This window comes from Lemur catta, chromosome 18 (assembly GCF_020740605.2).
Source record: "Lemur catta isolate mLemCat1 chromosome 18, mLemCat1.pri, whole genome shotgun sequence".
In the NCBI taxonomy this organism is placed as follows: domain Eukaryota; kingdom Metazoa; phylum Chordata; class Mammalia; order Primates; family Lemuridae; genus Lemur; species Lemur catta.
The window spans coordinates 36780056-36796695 of NC_059145.1; the positions used below are offsets into that span (position 1 = coordinate 36780056).

The following is a 16640-nucleotide window of genomic DNA, read 5'->3' on the forward strand; positions in this document are numbered from 1 at the left end:
AACTCTGCCTTTATCTAGTATATTGCCAGTAATGGATATAGACATCCCAGATATATTAAGTTCATGAATTCAATGAAGTCCACATACAGTAGATTTCCATGTTGATCTCTAAGAGTGTTCATGCTTTATCACCATTTACCCCTACCCAACATCACCTGGAACTTCACACTCTGAAATGGAATCTGAATGGTGAGACTTAACTGAAGAGAAAATTCATTCGGGTGACAGTGGTTTGTCCATCAGCAGTACTCAGTAGCAACATAGTGCTGATTCTGCTAGTTGGCTGCTGGCTTTCCTAATTTGTTAACAGTATTCTTGGATTGAACACTCTGACTCCCTTGTAGGTAAGAAGGACTCATGGGAAGACAAGGACAGGGAAACATCAAGAGCCTCCTATAATCTTAATTATTTCCTGTTGCTGAATGTGAAGGTAACAGGATTACCTAATAATTGAGGCGAGTTAAAGTTGTTTTTCCATCTTGAGTTTTTGTTCTTGCACATTAAGTGAACACTTGGCCTCTTAGATTGACAGATTCTTCATAGTACTTTGAATAAAAAAAACGAAAAGGACATACCAGGCATTTAGTGACTTCTGTGCAAAATTTTTATGTCTAAACTATGTGACATAATGGAATTATGAATCTGCCCTTTCAATGTAACATGGATTTATGAAAAGTGCATTTTCACTTTTAGTTTTATATTTACAATTGTAAGCTATTATAAAATGAATTTCATGTGAACAGGCTTCAGATATCTATATTCAAAAAACAGGCTCAAAGTGTCTTAGAGATTTCTTCCCTTGTAACTTTTATTGCTTTCCTATAAGTATTAGCATTTCTGTAACCTCAAAATGTATTTAAAACCTTTCCAGTAGCACCCATTTAGGTTATTGGCAGTGTTTTTTAATTGTTTGCCAGTTCACTTTTGCTGATCTGATGGCCTCACTGAAATTTAATGCTCTAGTGGTGTGTGTCAGCAGGGGCTGAATTAGCTTGTTATGCCTGTCACACTCTCCTGACCAGAATGTCTTCATAACTGCTAAGACATTTGTCTGTGGCTAGTTTTGTGAATAATTTTTGTTTGTTTTGTTTTGTGACAGGGTCTCTCTCTGTTGCCTGGGCTAGAGTGCGGTCGAGTCGTCATAGCTCACTACAACCTCGAACTCCTGGGCTCAAGCAATCCTCCTTCCTCAGGCTCCTGAGTAGCTAGGACTGCAGCACATGCAACCATGCCTGGCTAATTTTTCTATTTTTAATAGAGACGGGGTCTCGCTCTTGCTCAGGCTGGTCTTGAACTCCTGAGCTCAAGTGATCCTCCTGCCCTGGTCTCCCAGAGTGCTAGGATTACAGGCGTGAGCCACCATGCCTGGCCTGAAAAATTCTTTAGACCCTGGTATTATTAGTTAATAGAATATATCCGTGGACCACAGTGGATTAGAAATTTCTTTCCGTCAAAATTCTAAAGTTTGTTTTGTCTAGTACCCTTATTTTATAAATGAGGAAAGGGCTCAGAAAAGTTCTGAATGTGACACAGATAATTTTTTTCCATCTTTCATTATCTTGCCTCTGCCAGTTCCCCAGAATGACATAGTTATTTCTGGGAAACTAAGATGAACACTAACTCTGAGACCTGTAACCATTATAGGATGCCCTTATGCTTTGCAGTTTAGGTTCAAATAATCACTGGGTCATGCCAACCTGGGCAACCAAAAAGAAGAAAATGGACATAGCCTGAATCTTTTGTTAAGACTTTATATGATATGTTGTTCTGCATTAAGAGAGAGTAAAAATTAATCTAAAGATTAGATGTAAGTGTTGGACATGGTGTGGAGCCTGGGTACAGTTCTTAATTTTGGCAACCATCTTCTTTTGCCAGAATGGACTGATACATGTGCTAGGTATCTCCAAGGGAAAATGCCTAAGGCCTTTTCTTTTATGTGAGCTATGCAAGGAATGAGAAAAGGGAACTGATAGGAATGAGGCTTACCGTAGTAAAATGACACTTCAGATTCTGCTCTAGCAAACTTCAAGAAGATACCCTTCATGGAACTGTACAGAAACACCATTATATCTATTAACATATTAAAGAAGCATTTAATAGAATTTAACATGTAATTGAGGTGTTTAAACAAAACAGCTTATGTGTCAATGGATACTCTTGATGCCGTTACAGGACAGATTCTGAAATATATGAGGATGCCGTAGAACTTCAGCAGTTTTTTATTAAAATTCGTGATGAACTCTGCAAAAATGGAGAGATCCTTCTTTCACCAGCACTCAGTTATACCACAAAACATTTGCATAATGACGTGGAAAAAGAGAAAAAGGAAAAATTGCCAAAAGAAATAGAGGAAGATAAACTAAAACGAGAAGAAGAAAAAAGAGGTTGGTTTCTTTTCATTTTATTAAATATGAAGACATATTATACTCTGTTCTAGCTGGTCTCATAATTAGCTATGGAATAGAGTCCTGTTTATGTGAATGAAGGCTCGGGGTATTGACTATTTCATAGTAGGTACGATGAGATGGAATTGTTTTTTATCATTATCAGTTTGATCACCAGACTGGAAAAGATTGAAAGTTGCCTGTGACACAGCTGTTATTCTAATATTCTGGGAACAGAGTCAGTTAATTCGAAGTGTGAGAATTTAATGCCTCTTCATACTATTGGTAGATAAAAACCTACGGGGCCTAGCTAGGGCTAGAAAGAATTCTCAGATTCCATAGTTTCTGCCATATCATCTAGTAGCACTGCTTTCCTCTTACATACTCTGGGCCAGACAAATAGCTGATATTTTGGTTGAACCACATACCTAGGAGAAAGTTTTATTTTAATCATATCATCCTAAAAATGTTACTTTGAATCACTTGCCTGAATTTAGAAATATTTTGATAACAAGAATTTTTTTTTTTTTTTGAGACAGTGTCTCAGCCCCCCCAAATAGCTGGGACTAGAGGTGCGTGCCACTGTGCCCACCTAATTTTTCCTATTTTTAGTAAAGACGGTGTCTCACTCTTGCTCAAGCTGGTCTTAACCTCCTGACCCCAAGCAATCCTCCCGCTTTGGCCTCCCACGTGAGCCACCGCACCTGGCCAACACCTTTTTTTTGTTTGTTTGTTTGTTTGTTTTACAAATTTGATCATTTCTGATAAAGTTTGAGTTTACATAGATTCCTAGAATATATGACTTTCCAATAGTTATATTAATCTTTAGCATCAAATCTCTGTAGGTTTTTTTCCTTAGGCAAGAAAACAAAATAAATTTGAAGCAAAGCAGATTTGAAGCAAATTCTTTTTTTTTTTTTTTTTTTTTTTGAGACAGAGTGTCACTTTGTTGCCCCGGCTAGAGTGAGTGCTGTGGCGTCAGCCTCGCTCACAGCAACCTCAAACTCCTGGGCTTAAGCAATCCTACTGCCTCAGCCTCCCGAGTAGCTGGGACTACAGGCATGTGCCACCATGCCCGGCTAATTTTTTCTATATATATTTTTAGTTGTCCAGATAGTTTATTTCTATTTTTAGTAGAGACGGGGTCTCGCTCAGGCTGGTCTCGAACTCCTGACCTCAAGCGATCCACCTGCCTCGGCCTCCCAGAGGGCTAGGATTACAGGCGTGAGCCACCGCGCCCGGCCTGAAGCAAATTCTTATAAGCAATGGCATATCCAAAAAAGGAAGAGAAAGGAGTCTGGTTATTGAGAATAGTAATTTTGCCAGCATAGGGCTAATTGCAGAAACCAGCACCTTCACTCCCATAGGGAATGTATTCATTCAGGATGGTGAATGTCAGTGTGGGGAATGGCAATGGAAAATCTGTGTCTGCCAGCTAAAAATGGTTGATGTAGAAATGCATGGAGTAAAGCTGCAGCTTTGCTATCCTGAGGTGATAGTCTAGGTTAAAGAATATTCTGGAAAATAGAGAGCTATAGAAGGGCTGAGATAAGCTCTCCACACATTCCCAGCTGACTGGAAAACCACATAGTTAGAGGGGGAGGTACAAAAGAACCTGGTGAAAAACAAAACCCAAGGGATACTTGAAAATAGGCTGCAAATTTGAATGCATCCCCTAACGTATACACAGATCCATTAGCAGAGGGCAAATCCTTATGGGCTTGAGGTGTTTGAGTACAACGTTCGCCTGAATTATTGACTGACTGCTAGCTATGCAGGCATAGAAGCAACCCCTAGTGTTAAGTCTTTTATATACCTTTAATGGGAGTCCCAGAGGAGAGAAGAGAAAGAGGGAGAAAAAAAGATTTGAAGACATAATAGCTGAAAACATCTCAAATTTGATTAAAAACATTAACCTGCAGCTCCAAGAACTCCAAGTAGGATAAACACAAAGAGAACCACATTTAGATACATTATAATCAGAATGATGTACGAGGAAATCTTGAAAGCAGCAAATGGATCATCACATATAAGAAAATAATAGTATGATTAATAACTGACTTTTCATATGAAATAATGGAGGTCAAAAGGCAATGAAATGATATTCAAGGTATTAAAAGAAAAAACATGAACCACGATTTGTATATCCAATGAATCTGTTTTAAAGTGAAATTGAAGTAAAGACATTCCCAGATAGACAAAAACTGAGAGAATTCACAGCTGGCAGTCTTGCCCTATAAGAAATACTAAAGTAAGGAGCTTCAGGCCAAAAGAAAATGACACCAGAAGGTAAATCAAATCCACAAAAAGGACTGGAAAGCATTGGAAATGATAAATATGTGGATAAATGTAAAAGATTGTGTGTGTGATTTACTTTTATCCTAATTTCTTTAAAAAAATTAGATTGACAAATGCAATAATTACAACACTATTGTTAGGTTTATAACATTTGTAGAAGTGATATATGTGACAGTAAGAATGCCAAGGAAGGGGGGATAACGGAGCTATCTTGGAGCAAAGTCACAGTATTTAATGAAATTAAGTCAGTATTTAACAAAAATAAGTAGGTGGTGGTAAGTTAAAGATATATATTGTAATGCCTAAAGTAAGTACTCAAAAAACAAATAGCCAAAAAAATCACCACAGGAATTAAAACGATACACAAAAAAATACTTGCTTAACAGTTACAAAAGAAGGTAGTAAAGGAGGAAAAGAGGAACAAAAAGACATAAGACATAAAGAACAGCAGTCCCCAACCTTTTGGGCACCAGGGACGAGTTTCGTGGAAGGCAGTTTTTCCACTGGGTGTAGGGGGGCACTGTTTCAGGATGATTCAAGCGCATTACATTCATTGTGCAGTCAAACCTCCCTGCTAATGATAATCTGTATTTGCAGCCACTCCCACAGCGCTAGCATCACCGCCTCAGCTCCACCTCAGATGATCAGGCACTGGATTCTCATAAGGAGCATGAAACCTAGATCCCTCGCATGCATAGTTTGCAGTAGGGTTCGTGCTTCTATGAGAATCCAATGCTGATCTGACAGGAGGCAGAACTTATACAGAGATGCAAGCGATGGGGAGCAGCTATAAATACCCTCATTGACCCACCACTCACCTGCTGTGTGACCCAGTTCCTAACAGGTCATGGACCAGTACCTGTCCATGGTTGGGTACCGCAGATATAGAGAACAAATAACAAAATGGCAGGTGTGAATTCATTTGTATCAGTGGTTACATTAAATGTGAATAGACTATACACTCCAATCAAAACATGGAGTGATAGAACTTAAGAGAAAAAAGAATACTAAAGACAAAGCGGAATATTTCATAATGATAAAAACATCAACATATTGAGAACATATATTTATAAATGTATATATACCTAACAACAGAACACCAAAAATACATGAAGTGACAATTGAAAGGAGATATAGACAGTTCAACAATTATAGTCTCAATACTCCATCCTCAGTAATTGGCAGAACAACTAGACCAAAAATTAGTAAATATATAGAAAACATGAATATATCACTGTGAACCAACTGGCTTAACTGACGTGTTGAACACTATCCAGACATACCTTGTTTTATTATGCTTTGCAAATACTATGTCTTTTTTTTACAAATTGAAGGTTTCTGGCAACCCTGCATGGAGCAAGTCATTTTATCTTATTGTCATTATAGCTGTTATGGTGATCTGTGATCAGTGATCTTCAGTGTTACTATTGCAGTTATTTTGGAATGCCACGAACTGCACCCATATAAGACAGTGAACTTAATCGACATAAGTTATGTGTGTTCTGACTGCTCCACCAACCAGCTGTTCTCCAGTCTCTCTCTCCTTAGGCCCCCCTATTTCCTAGGACACAACAATATTAAAATTAGGCCAATTAAGAATCATACAGTGACCTCTAAGTATTAAAGTGAAAGGAAGAGTCACACATCTCTCACTTTAAATCAAAAGCTGGAAATGATTAAGCTTAGTGAAGAAGGCATGTCAAAAGCTGAGATAGGCCAAAAGCTAGGCCTCTTGTGCCAAACATTTAACTAAGTTTGTCAGTGCAAAGGAAAAGTTCTTGAAGGAAATTCAAGGTACTACGTAAATGAACACACAAATGATAAGAAAGCAAAACAGACATTGCTGGTAGGAAGAAAGTTTTAGTGGTCTGGATCAAACCAGTCACAACTATGGCTTAAACCAAAGCCTATTCCAGAGCAAGGCCATAACTCTTGTAAGTTCTGTGAAGGCTGAAACAGGTGATGAAGCTATAGAAGAAAAGTTTGAAGCTAGCAAAAGGTTTGTTTAATGAAAGAAGTGATCTCCATGACATAAAAGTACATGGTGAAGCAGCAAATGCTGATGTAGAAGCTGCAGCCAGTTGTCTGAAGATCTAGCTAAGATAATTTATGAAGGTGGCTATATAAACAAATTTTCACTGTAGATGAAACAGCCTTCTATTGGAAAAAGATGCCATCTAGGATTTTCATAGCTGCAGAGAAGTGAGTGACTGGCTTCAAAGGGTAGGCTAACTTCTTATTAGGGGTTAATGCAACTGGTGACTTTAAGTTGAAGTCAGTGCTCATTTACCATTCTGAAAATCCTGGGACCCGTAAGAATTATGCTAAATCTACTCTGCCTGTGCTCTATAAATGGAACAACAAAGCCTGGAGGACAACACGACCGTTTACAGCATGGTTTACTGAATATTTTAAGCCCACTATTGAGACCTGCTCAATGATTTCTTTCAACTTTTCAGTGTTGCAAAAGTGATACTCACTCAGTAGAAACTGTACTTTGAGTACCCATACAACCATTCTGTTTTTCACTTTCAGTACAGTATTCAGTAAATTACATGGAATATTCAACAGTTGATTATAAAGTAGCCCTTGTGTTAGGTGGTTTTGGCCAACTGAAGGCCAATGTAAGTATTTTAAGCATGTTTAAGATGGGCTAGGCCAAGCAAGCTTTGGTGTTCAATAGGTTAAATGTATTAAGTGCATTTTTGACTTATGATAAGTCTGAGGGCATCTTTAGGTGTTTCTAGCCACAAAGGAACTACAGTGTGCTTTAGATCATCCTATGTCCAATTTTATGAATATTAAAAGACAATCAAGGCCGTGCGTGGTGGCTCACGCCTGTAATCCTAGCATTCTGGGAGGCCTAGGAGGGAGGATCACTTGAGGTCAGGAGTTCAAGAGCAGCCTGAGTGAGACCCCATCTTTACCAAAAATAGAAAAAATTAGCTAGGCATGGTGGCATGCACCTGTAGTCCCAGCTACTCTGGAGGCTGAGGCAGGAGGACTGCTTGAGCCCAGGATTTTGAGGTTGCAGTGAGCTATGATGATATCGCTGCACTCTAGCTGGGATGAGAGAGTGAAACACTGTCTCAAAAAAAAAAAAAAAAAAATCAAAAAGTTAGATAGTGGCTGTGTATGTCAAATCAGCCCTGTCTGTCTTTAAGTCATAAGAGGAGGATTCTTAGCAACAACCTGATGGACATTAAGGGAAGCTAGAAGATCTCACACACCGGTGTTTTTATTAAATACCAAAAGTCCTCATACAGGGTAAATAAGGATAAAACAACATAGAGAACTTTCAGTTAAATGTGGAAGATTGTAGACAAATGTTCACTGCTATTTCTTCCCAAAACACCTCTAAAATGATGGAAAGGGGATTTAAAAACAACATAAAAAGACAGACACACAAGCATTCCCCTCCCTCAAAAAAAAAAAAAAATGGAAATCAATGAAAGATGAGATGGTGGCAATTGAAATTTGGGAGCTAAAAATGGATAGATAAATTGCTAACATTGGTTTCAATATCAGCAGTGGATGTAGACCTTAAGCAGGACAAATCCTGTCTTAGACCAGCACAGGGATTAGAACAGATAGCACTTCCAAAAATTGAGATGCATGTGGGGCTGAAAACAGGAGGATTAGTAGAAAGTCTAAAAGGAGTTGAGCCAGGCATGGTAGCATGTGCCTGTGGTCCCACCTACTCAAAAGGCTGAAGTGGGAGTATTGCTTGAGCCCAGGAATTCAAGCCCAGCCTGGGCAATATAGTGAGGCCCTGTCTCTTAAAAAAAAAAAAGTAAAAGGAATTGAGCTTCCAGATCACTGCCTCAACCCTTCCTGTGACTGTTCCTCTTAAAGAGTCTAGATTCAGGAATATGAAGCAGACCTAAGGGGTAGAAGTAAGGTACTGAAAAGGAAGGTTAAGTGAAAGGATTTATACTACATTGTGAGATCCTTTGGCCCTCCTAGCTATTTAGCTTCTAGAATGCTGGATGCCAGCATTCCAAGGCAAGAAGGAGGTTTTCTCTTGAGAAATGGACCAGGCAATGAGGAAAAACTAAAGATAATAACATCTGGAGGTCTCCTTTGAAATCCATCTGTTAGCCAGCCTTTTTAGTGTCTCACTGTTAAATAGGAGCAGGTATTTGTTTAAATAGGATTAAATATTTAAGGAAAATCTCTAAAATGTTAAACTTTTTTTTAAAAAACTTAAGCTAAAATTTAAATCTTTAGGCACATGACAAGTTACTGCATCTGTAAAACAAGAACAGAAGACTATTAAAAATGAACATTCACAGAACAAAAATTTTCTTGGTAATTAAAAATATGTTTGTAGTCATGACCAGCCTGGGCAACATAGTAAGATCCCCTCTCTACATAAAATTTAAAAATTAGCCAGACATGGTGTCAGGCACCTGTAGTCCTAGCTACTCAAGAGGCTTAAGCAGGAAAATCACTTGAGCCCAGGCACTTGAAGCAGCAGTGAGCTATGATTGTGCCACTGCACTCCAGCCTAGGTGACAGAGGAAGACACTGTCTCTTAAAAAAAAGAGGGAGAGAAAATATTCACAAATTATATATCTGATAAGAGTCTATTATCCAGAGTATATAAAGAACTTCAACAAAAACAAGACAACCCAATCCAAAAATGGGCAAAGGATTTCAATAGACATTTCTCCAAAGAAATCATATTATACAAATGGCCAAAAAGTACACGAAAATATGTTAAACATCATTAATCATTAGAAAAATTGCAAATCAGAACCATGAGATATACCACTTGCACTCCCTTTAGGATGGCTATTATCAAAAAAAAATAACAAGTGTTGATGAAGATACGGAGAAATTGGAATCCTGGTACATTGCTGGTGGGAATGTAAAGTGGTACAGCCTCTATGGAATACAATTTGGTGGTTCCTCAAAAAGCTAAATATTGGATTACCATGTGATTCACCAATTCCAATCCTAGGTATATATCCAAAAGAAATAAAAGCAGGAACTCGAAGAGAAGTTTGTATTGTATATCCATGTCCATAGGAGCATTATTTATGATAGTCAAAAGGCAGAAATAGCCCAAGTGTCCATCAACAGATGAATGGGTAAACACAGTATGGTATATTCAAAGTGATGTCTGTCAGTAAGATAGCCAAGTAGAAGCCCCTAGTGCTCATACCCCTCATAAAGACAGCCAGAAAAACGAATAAGCAACTTCATTTTAACAAAAGTAACTGAAGGAGAATGCCGGAGCCCATCAGAGGAGTAACAGAAACGTTGGTGAACACAAAAACTACGTATGGCCGCATAAAGAACAGAAGAAAACGTCGAGCCTCCACCATCCCATCCCCCAACTAGGATCAGCTGAGAACCAGGGGAACATCTCCCTACAACAAGGAGATAAACAAGAGGATCCCATCAACCCCCATAAATATTTTGGACACTTATAAACCATGGCTGGTGTCTCCTCATGCACTAAGCCCAGCTGAGGGAGCTACCTGGAGACCCCATAGTTGTGCTCCCCCTAGAGAAGGAGCCAACACTCTGCCATATTGGAATTGGAACTATGGCTAGAATGTGTCTTGCTCCAGAGACGAGTAGCCACAGCTCCCCTTCATCACTGAGGCTAAGCTGCCACAGAACCATCCCAGCCTGGTGGCCCATCATCCCCAAGCCAAGGTGTGAGCAGCTGTTACACCCTTCTCTGAGGGGCTAAGCAGAGCTAGAGCCATTCCATCTACCTGTGTCCCCACCCCCTCAGGCCAGAGCTGAATTGGCACCCTGCCTCCTGGGAAAACAATATGTTGGCTACTGAGAGCAGTCACACTTCCCCAGTGCCTACACTGAAGCAGTTCCCTGCATCCCAGGGAAATGGTGCCTGGGCCACCCAGAACATTCGTTCTCCTCAGGCCTGAGCTCAAGCGACACGTCACTCACTGGGGAATCAGTCTCCTGGGCAAGCTAAGCAGCTATGCATCCCAGGGCTAAGTTGATGTAGTATTCTGTGTCCCAGGGAAACATCAGTGGCTGAGCTGAGACACCCAACCCTATAGGTCAAACAACTCGAATACCCTGGAGCTACATTAGCCCCCTAGAGTCTGAGCAGCTGAGACACCCGTCTCCGGAGTCATGGCTGTGCTTTTTCTGCAGCAACCCCCTCTCGCTCCCCCTAGTGCTGAAATGACAGTTGTGCTCTTCCCTGCTGGGGTACTGGCTGCTATTTAATCTGGATTTACAGAATCTGGGATACTGACAAGCCCCACGATCTCATGGTCTAGTGTCACTACTACATAGTGCCTCATCCGCTGGGACCCAAGTTGCTACTGAGTCCTATTGGCTCAGATTTCTGAATTGCAGTCATACCCTTCCCGCCATGGGTAGAATCACAGCTACAACCTGGCCCCCTAGACTCAAGATACTAGGGAGTACCTCAGAGTCACAGATCTTGGCTCTGTGTGCAACCTACAGGTTGGATAACCCTGCTACAGAGAGAAAACCTGCACTCCCAGGCCCAGGTGCCATAATAGGTTCATGAGACCCTGAGCCTAGGACCCTGGCCCCATAGCTGCTCTGAGCACCTGCTTCTGGATCCTAGCTGCTTGTAGGTGATGTCAAACCTGAAAACAAGAGTGTTCCCCTTGGCTAAGTCTCCTCATGATGATAATAGTAGGAGGACAGTAACAGCCTATACCACTGCTGCCACAAATGTCTACAGGCTTTTGAAGTACCCACAGTTATTGCTGACGTTGAATCAGCTGAAGAAGCTTCATGGAGACTATACCATTGCACCTATTGAGAAACACAGTTAACAGATCCTTCCCAATGCCACAGTAAAGCCCAACTGCAAGTGAAAGTCTTTCTTTACAAAAGCCACTCTAGAAAGTTTGGAAGAGGCAGTTGGTCTACCACATGCAGACATCAGTGCAGGGACCCAAGAAAAGTAAGGAGGTATGACACCACTACAGGAAACAATCTGTCTCTAGTAACAGACCCCAGTGAAAAGGAAGTTACTGAATTGCCAGAAAAAGAATTTAAAATAATGATCCTAAGGAAATTCAGTGAAATACAAGAAAATACAGATAGGTGATTAAACAAAATCAGGATAACTACATGAACAAGAAATTCAACAAGAAGTTAGAAATTTTTAAAAGCCAAATAGAAGTTCTGTAGCAGAATTCAATGAATAACAAATACAGTGGAGAGCTTCAACAACAGTCTTTGTCATGCCGAAGAAAGAATCTGAACTTGAAGATAGGTCCTTTGAAACTACCCAGAGAGAAAAAAAGAAATAAAAATGATAAAGAATAAAGAAAGCTTATTAGACTTAGGGGATATCATTTAGCAAACAAATATTTGCTTTATGAGTGTTCCCAAAGGAGAAGAGAAAAGAAGAGGCATAGAAAACCTATTTAATGAAATAAGAGCTGAAAACTTTACAAGTCTGGCGAGAGATATGGATATCCACATCCAGGAAACTCAAAAGTCCCCAAATAGATTCAATGCATAGAGATCTTCCTCAGGACAAATTATAGCCCCGCTGTCAAAAGGCAAAGACAAAGAAAATTTTGAAAACTACAAGAGAAAAGCATCAAGCCACATATTAGGGAATCCTCACTAGACTAACAACAGATTTCTCTGCTAAAACCTTACAGGCCCAGGAGAAAATGGGACGATATATTCAGAGTACTGAATGAAAAGAATTGCCATCCAAGAATATTATACTCAGAAGTTATCCTTGAGAAATAAAGTAGAAATAAAATGTTTCCCAGATAAATATAAAATTGAGAGAATTCATCACCACTAGACCAGACCAGCCTTACAAGATTTATTCAAGGAAGTCCGATGTCTAGAAACAAAAAGATGATAATCACTGTCATGAAAACATGCAACAGTATAAAACTCACAGGTGGAAGAGATACACAAAGGAGAAAGAAAAGAAACAACCTTATCACTACAGAAAACCACCAAACCACAATGATAATAAGAGAAAAAGAAAGAAGCAAAGTATACAGAACAATCAGAAAACAATTAACAAGATGACTGGTAAGTCATTTTGGTAGGTAAGCCTTCACCTTTGATAGGTAAGTCTTCACCTATCAAGAATAACATTGAATGTAAACAGATTAAATTCCTCAATTAAAAAACGTAGGCTGGCTAAATGGATAAAAACAACATATACTACCTATAGGAAACTTGATCTGTAAAGACACATGTAGACTGAAAGTTAAGGGATGCAAATAAATATTCCATGCAAACAGAAACCAAAAGTGAGCAGGAGTCGCTGTACTTAATTAGATAAAACGGACTTTAAGTTAAAAACTAAAACGACACAAAAAAGATATTTGTATAATGATAAAGGGACCAGTTCAACTAGAGAATATCACAGTTCTGTGTGCATCCAATGCCAGAGCACCCAAATATATAAAGCAAATATTATTAAATCTAAAGGTAGAGATTGATGCCAGTACAATAATATTAATAGTTAGGGACCTCAACACCTCACTTTTAGTATCGGACAGATCATTTACACAGAAAGCACAGAAACATTGGTTTTAAGCTGCACTTTAGAACTAATGAACCTAACAGACATTTACAGAATATTTCATCCAACACTGAAGAATACACATTCTTTTCATTAGCACATGGAACATTTTCCAGGATAGGCCACATATTAGACCACAAAACAATTCTCAGCAAATTTAAAAGAATTGAAATCATATCAAGTATTTTTTCTGACCACAATGGAATAAAACTAGAAATCAATATCGAGAAACTTTTAAAATTGTACAAACACATGAAAATTAAACAACATGTACCCAAACAGCCAATGGGTCAATGAAGAAATTAAGAAGGAAATTGAAAAATTTCTGAAACAGATATAAGTACAGCTTTTCAAGGAAGACGCGCTCACAGATGCAGTGGAAGCGTGTTGTGCCTGCTTCTGCTCCTGACTAAGCGCTGTTCACTCTCACTGAGGAACAAGTTGGTCAGGAAACTACACCGCAGCCATGGCTTTTAAAGATACCGGAAAAACACCCATGGAGCCAGAGGTGGCGATTCACCGAATTAGAATTACCCTAACCAGCCACAACATAAAATCCCTGAAGAAGGTGTGTGCTGACTTGATCATAGGTGCAAAGGAAAAGAACCTCAAAGTGAGAGGACCAGTTCGGATGCCTCCCAAGACTTTGAGAATCACTACAAGAAAAACTCCTTGTAGTGAAGGTTCTAAGACTTTGGACCACTTCCAGATGAGAATCCAAAAGTGACTCATTGACTTGCATAGTCCTTCTGAGATTGTTAAGAGGATTACTTCTATCAGTATTGAGCTGGGAGTTGAGATTGAAGTCACCATTGCAGATGCTTAAGTCAACTGTTTTAATAAACTGATTACCAGTTGTTAAAAAAAACATGTAAGTAGAAACACAACATACCAAAACCTATGGGATACAGCAAAAATAGTACAAAGAAGGAAGTTTATAAAATACCTACATTAAAAAATAGTTATCAAATAAATGAATGATGCCTCTCAAGGCACTAGAAAAGCAAGTACAAACCAAACCTAAAACTAATAGAAGGAAAGAAATAATAAAATTCAGAGCAGAAACAAGCAAAACTATTTTTGTTTATTTTGTAATGCCAATGTGATTACCACTACACTACAGAAACTTTATTTTTGTTTATTTTGTAATAAAATAAGATATCTTAAGAAGATAAACAAAATTGACAAACCACTGGCTAGACCAACCACACACACAAAAAGACCCAAGTAAATAAAATCGGAAATGAAAAAGGAAACATAACAACTGATACAACAGAAGTACAAAAGATCATTAGAGACTGTTACAAACAAGTATACGTCAGCAAATTAGAAAACCTAGCAGAAATGGATAAATTCTGGGGCACATAAATCCTACCAACATTGAACCAAGAAGAAATAGAAAACCTGAACAGATCAGTAACAGGAATAAAATTCCGTCCATACTGAAAAATCTGCATTAAGGAAAAGCCCAGGAGACCTGAAGCCTCCACTGATAAATTCTACCAAACATTAAAGCAGAATTAATACCAGTTCTTCTCAAACTCTTCCAGAAAATTGAAGACAGGGGAATTCTTCCAAACACATTCTACATGGCCAGCATTACACTGATATCAGAACCAAACAAGAACACAACAAAAAAGGAAAACTATAGGCCAATATTCCCAACATACATAGATGCAAAATTCATCAACAAAGTACTACCAAACCAAACCTCAAAGCACATTAAAAAAGACCATTCACCTAGCTTGCATGTAGGGTTAAAAAAAAAAATCATTCATCATGATCAAGTGGGACTTATCCCAGGGATGAAAGGATGGTTCAACATAATGTGTATAAGTAAACAAGATACATCAATCACACCAACAAAGTGAAGGACAGAAACCATATGATCTCTCAGTAGACACAGGAAAAGCGTTTGGTAAAATTCAACGTCCCTTCATGATAAAAATTCTCAACAAGTTAGTTATAGAAGGAACATACCTCAACACAGTGAAGGCCGTATGACAAACCCACAGCCCGCATCATACTGAATGGGCAAAAGTTGAAAGTTTTTCTCTCTGATCTGGATGCCCAGTCTTAACACTTTTATTCAACATAGTGCTGGAAGTCCTAACCAGAGCATTACACATTTTATATGTGTATCAAAATATCATACTGTGCCCCATAAATGTGTACGATTATGTGTCAACTAAAAATAATAAAAGCAATAACAGTGGTATATCCCAACAATGGAGTATTATTCATCCATAAAAAGGAATGAAATGCTGATACATGCTACATGGATTAACATTAAAAAGCTTATGCCAAGTGAAATAAGCCAGACAGAAAAGGAAAATACATGATTGCACTTGTCTGAAGTATCTAGAATATGCAAATTCATAGAGACATACAGTAGAATAGAGGTTACCAGGGGCCGGGGGGAGGAAGGTGGAGTTATTGTTTAATGATTAGAGTTTCTGTGTGGGGTAATCAAAACGTTTTGGAAATAGTGGTTATGGTTAATTGTATACTTTAAAATGGTCAGAATGATGAGTTTTATGTCATGTTTTATCATAATTTTTTAAAACTAATAATGTAATATACCAAAAACCATTGAACTTTAAATAGGTGAATTGTCACATGTGAATCATACCTCAATAAAACTGTTTTTATTTTTTATTTTATTTTATTTTTTGAGACAGAGTCTCGCTCTGTTCCCTGGGCTAGAGTGCTGTGGTGTCAAGCTCACAGCAACCTCAAACTCCTGGGCTTAAACAATCCTTCTGCCCTCAGCCTCCTGAGTAGCTGGGACTATAGGCATGTGCCACCATGCCCGGCTAATTTTTTTCTATATATATTTTTAGCTGTCCAGATAATTTCTTTCTATTTTTAGTAGAGATGGGGTCTCGCTCTTGCTCAGGCTGGTCTCGAACTTCTGACCTGGAGCAATCCTCCCACCTCGGCCTCCCAGAGTGCTAGGATTACAGGCGTGAACCACCGCGCCTGACCAATAAAGCTGTTTTTAAAAATATGATGACCAAAAAGAAACATTCAGAGAAATATTAGAATATAAAGTTGAAAAATCTCCCAGGAAGTAGAACAGCAGCAAACAGAAATAAAGGAAGAAAAAGATAACTAAAAGATATGCCCAGGAGGCCCAAAATCCAAATAACTGCAGGACATAATTTCACTAAGCGTTTTCTTTTTTTTTTTTGGAGACAGGGTCTCGCTCTGTTGCCGGGGCTAGAGTGCCTGACTTGCTGGGGCTAGAGTGCCTGACGTCAGCCTAGCTCTCAGCAACCTCAAACTCCTGGGCTCAAGTGATCCTCCTGCCTCAGCCTCCCGAGTAGCTGGGACTACAGGCATGCGCCACCATGCCCGACTAATTTTTTCTATGTATTAGTTGTCCAGCTAATTTCTTTCTATTTTTAGTAGAGACAGGGTCT

General features: G+C 38.9%; 1 protein-coding gene across 16 annotated transcripts in view; it reads left to right on the forward strand.

Moving 5' to 3' along the window:
- PBRM1 (polybromo 1) overlaps positions 1-16640 on the forward strand; it is a 120342-nt gene that overhangs the window by 62579 nt on the left and 41123 nt on the right. For all 16 annotated transcript variants that reach the window (XM_045530028.1, XM_045530029.1, XM_045530020.1 and 13 more), the window contains one exon: positions 2173-2384. In XM_045530028.1, coding sequence (XP_045385984.1) covers positions 2173-2384 — 212 coding nt within the window. The remainder of the gene's footprint in view (positions 1-2172; positions 2385-16640) is intronic.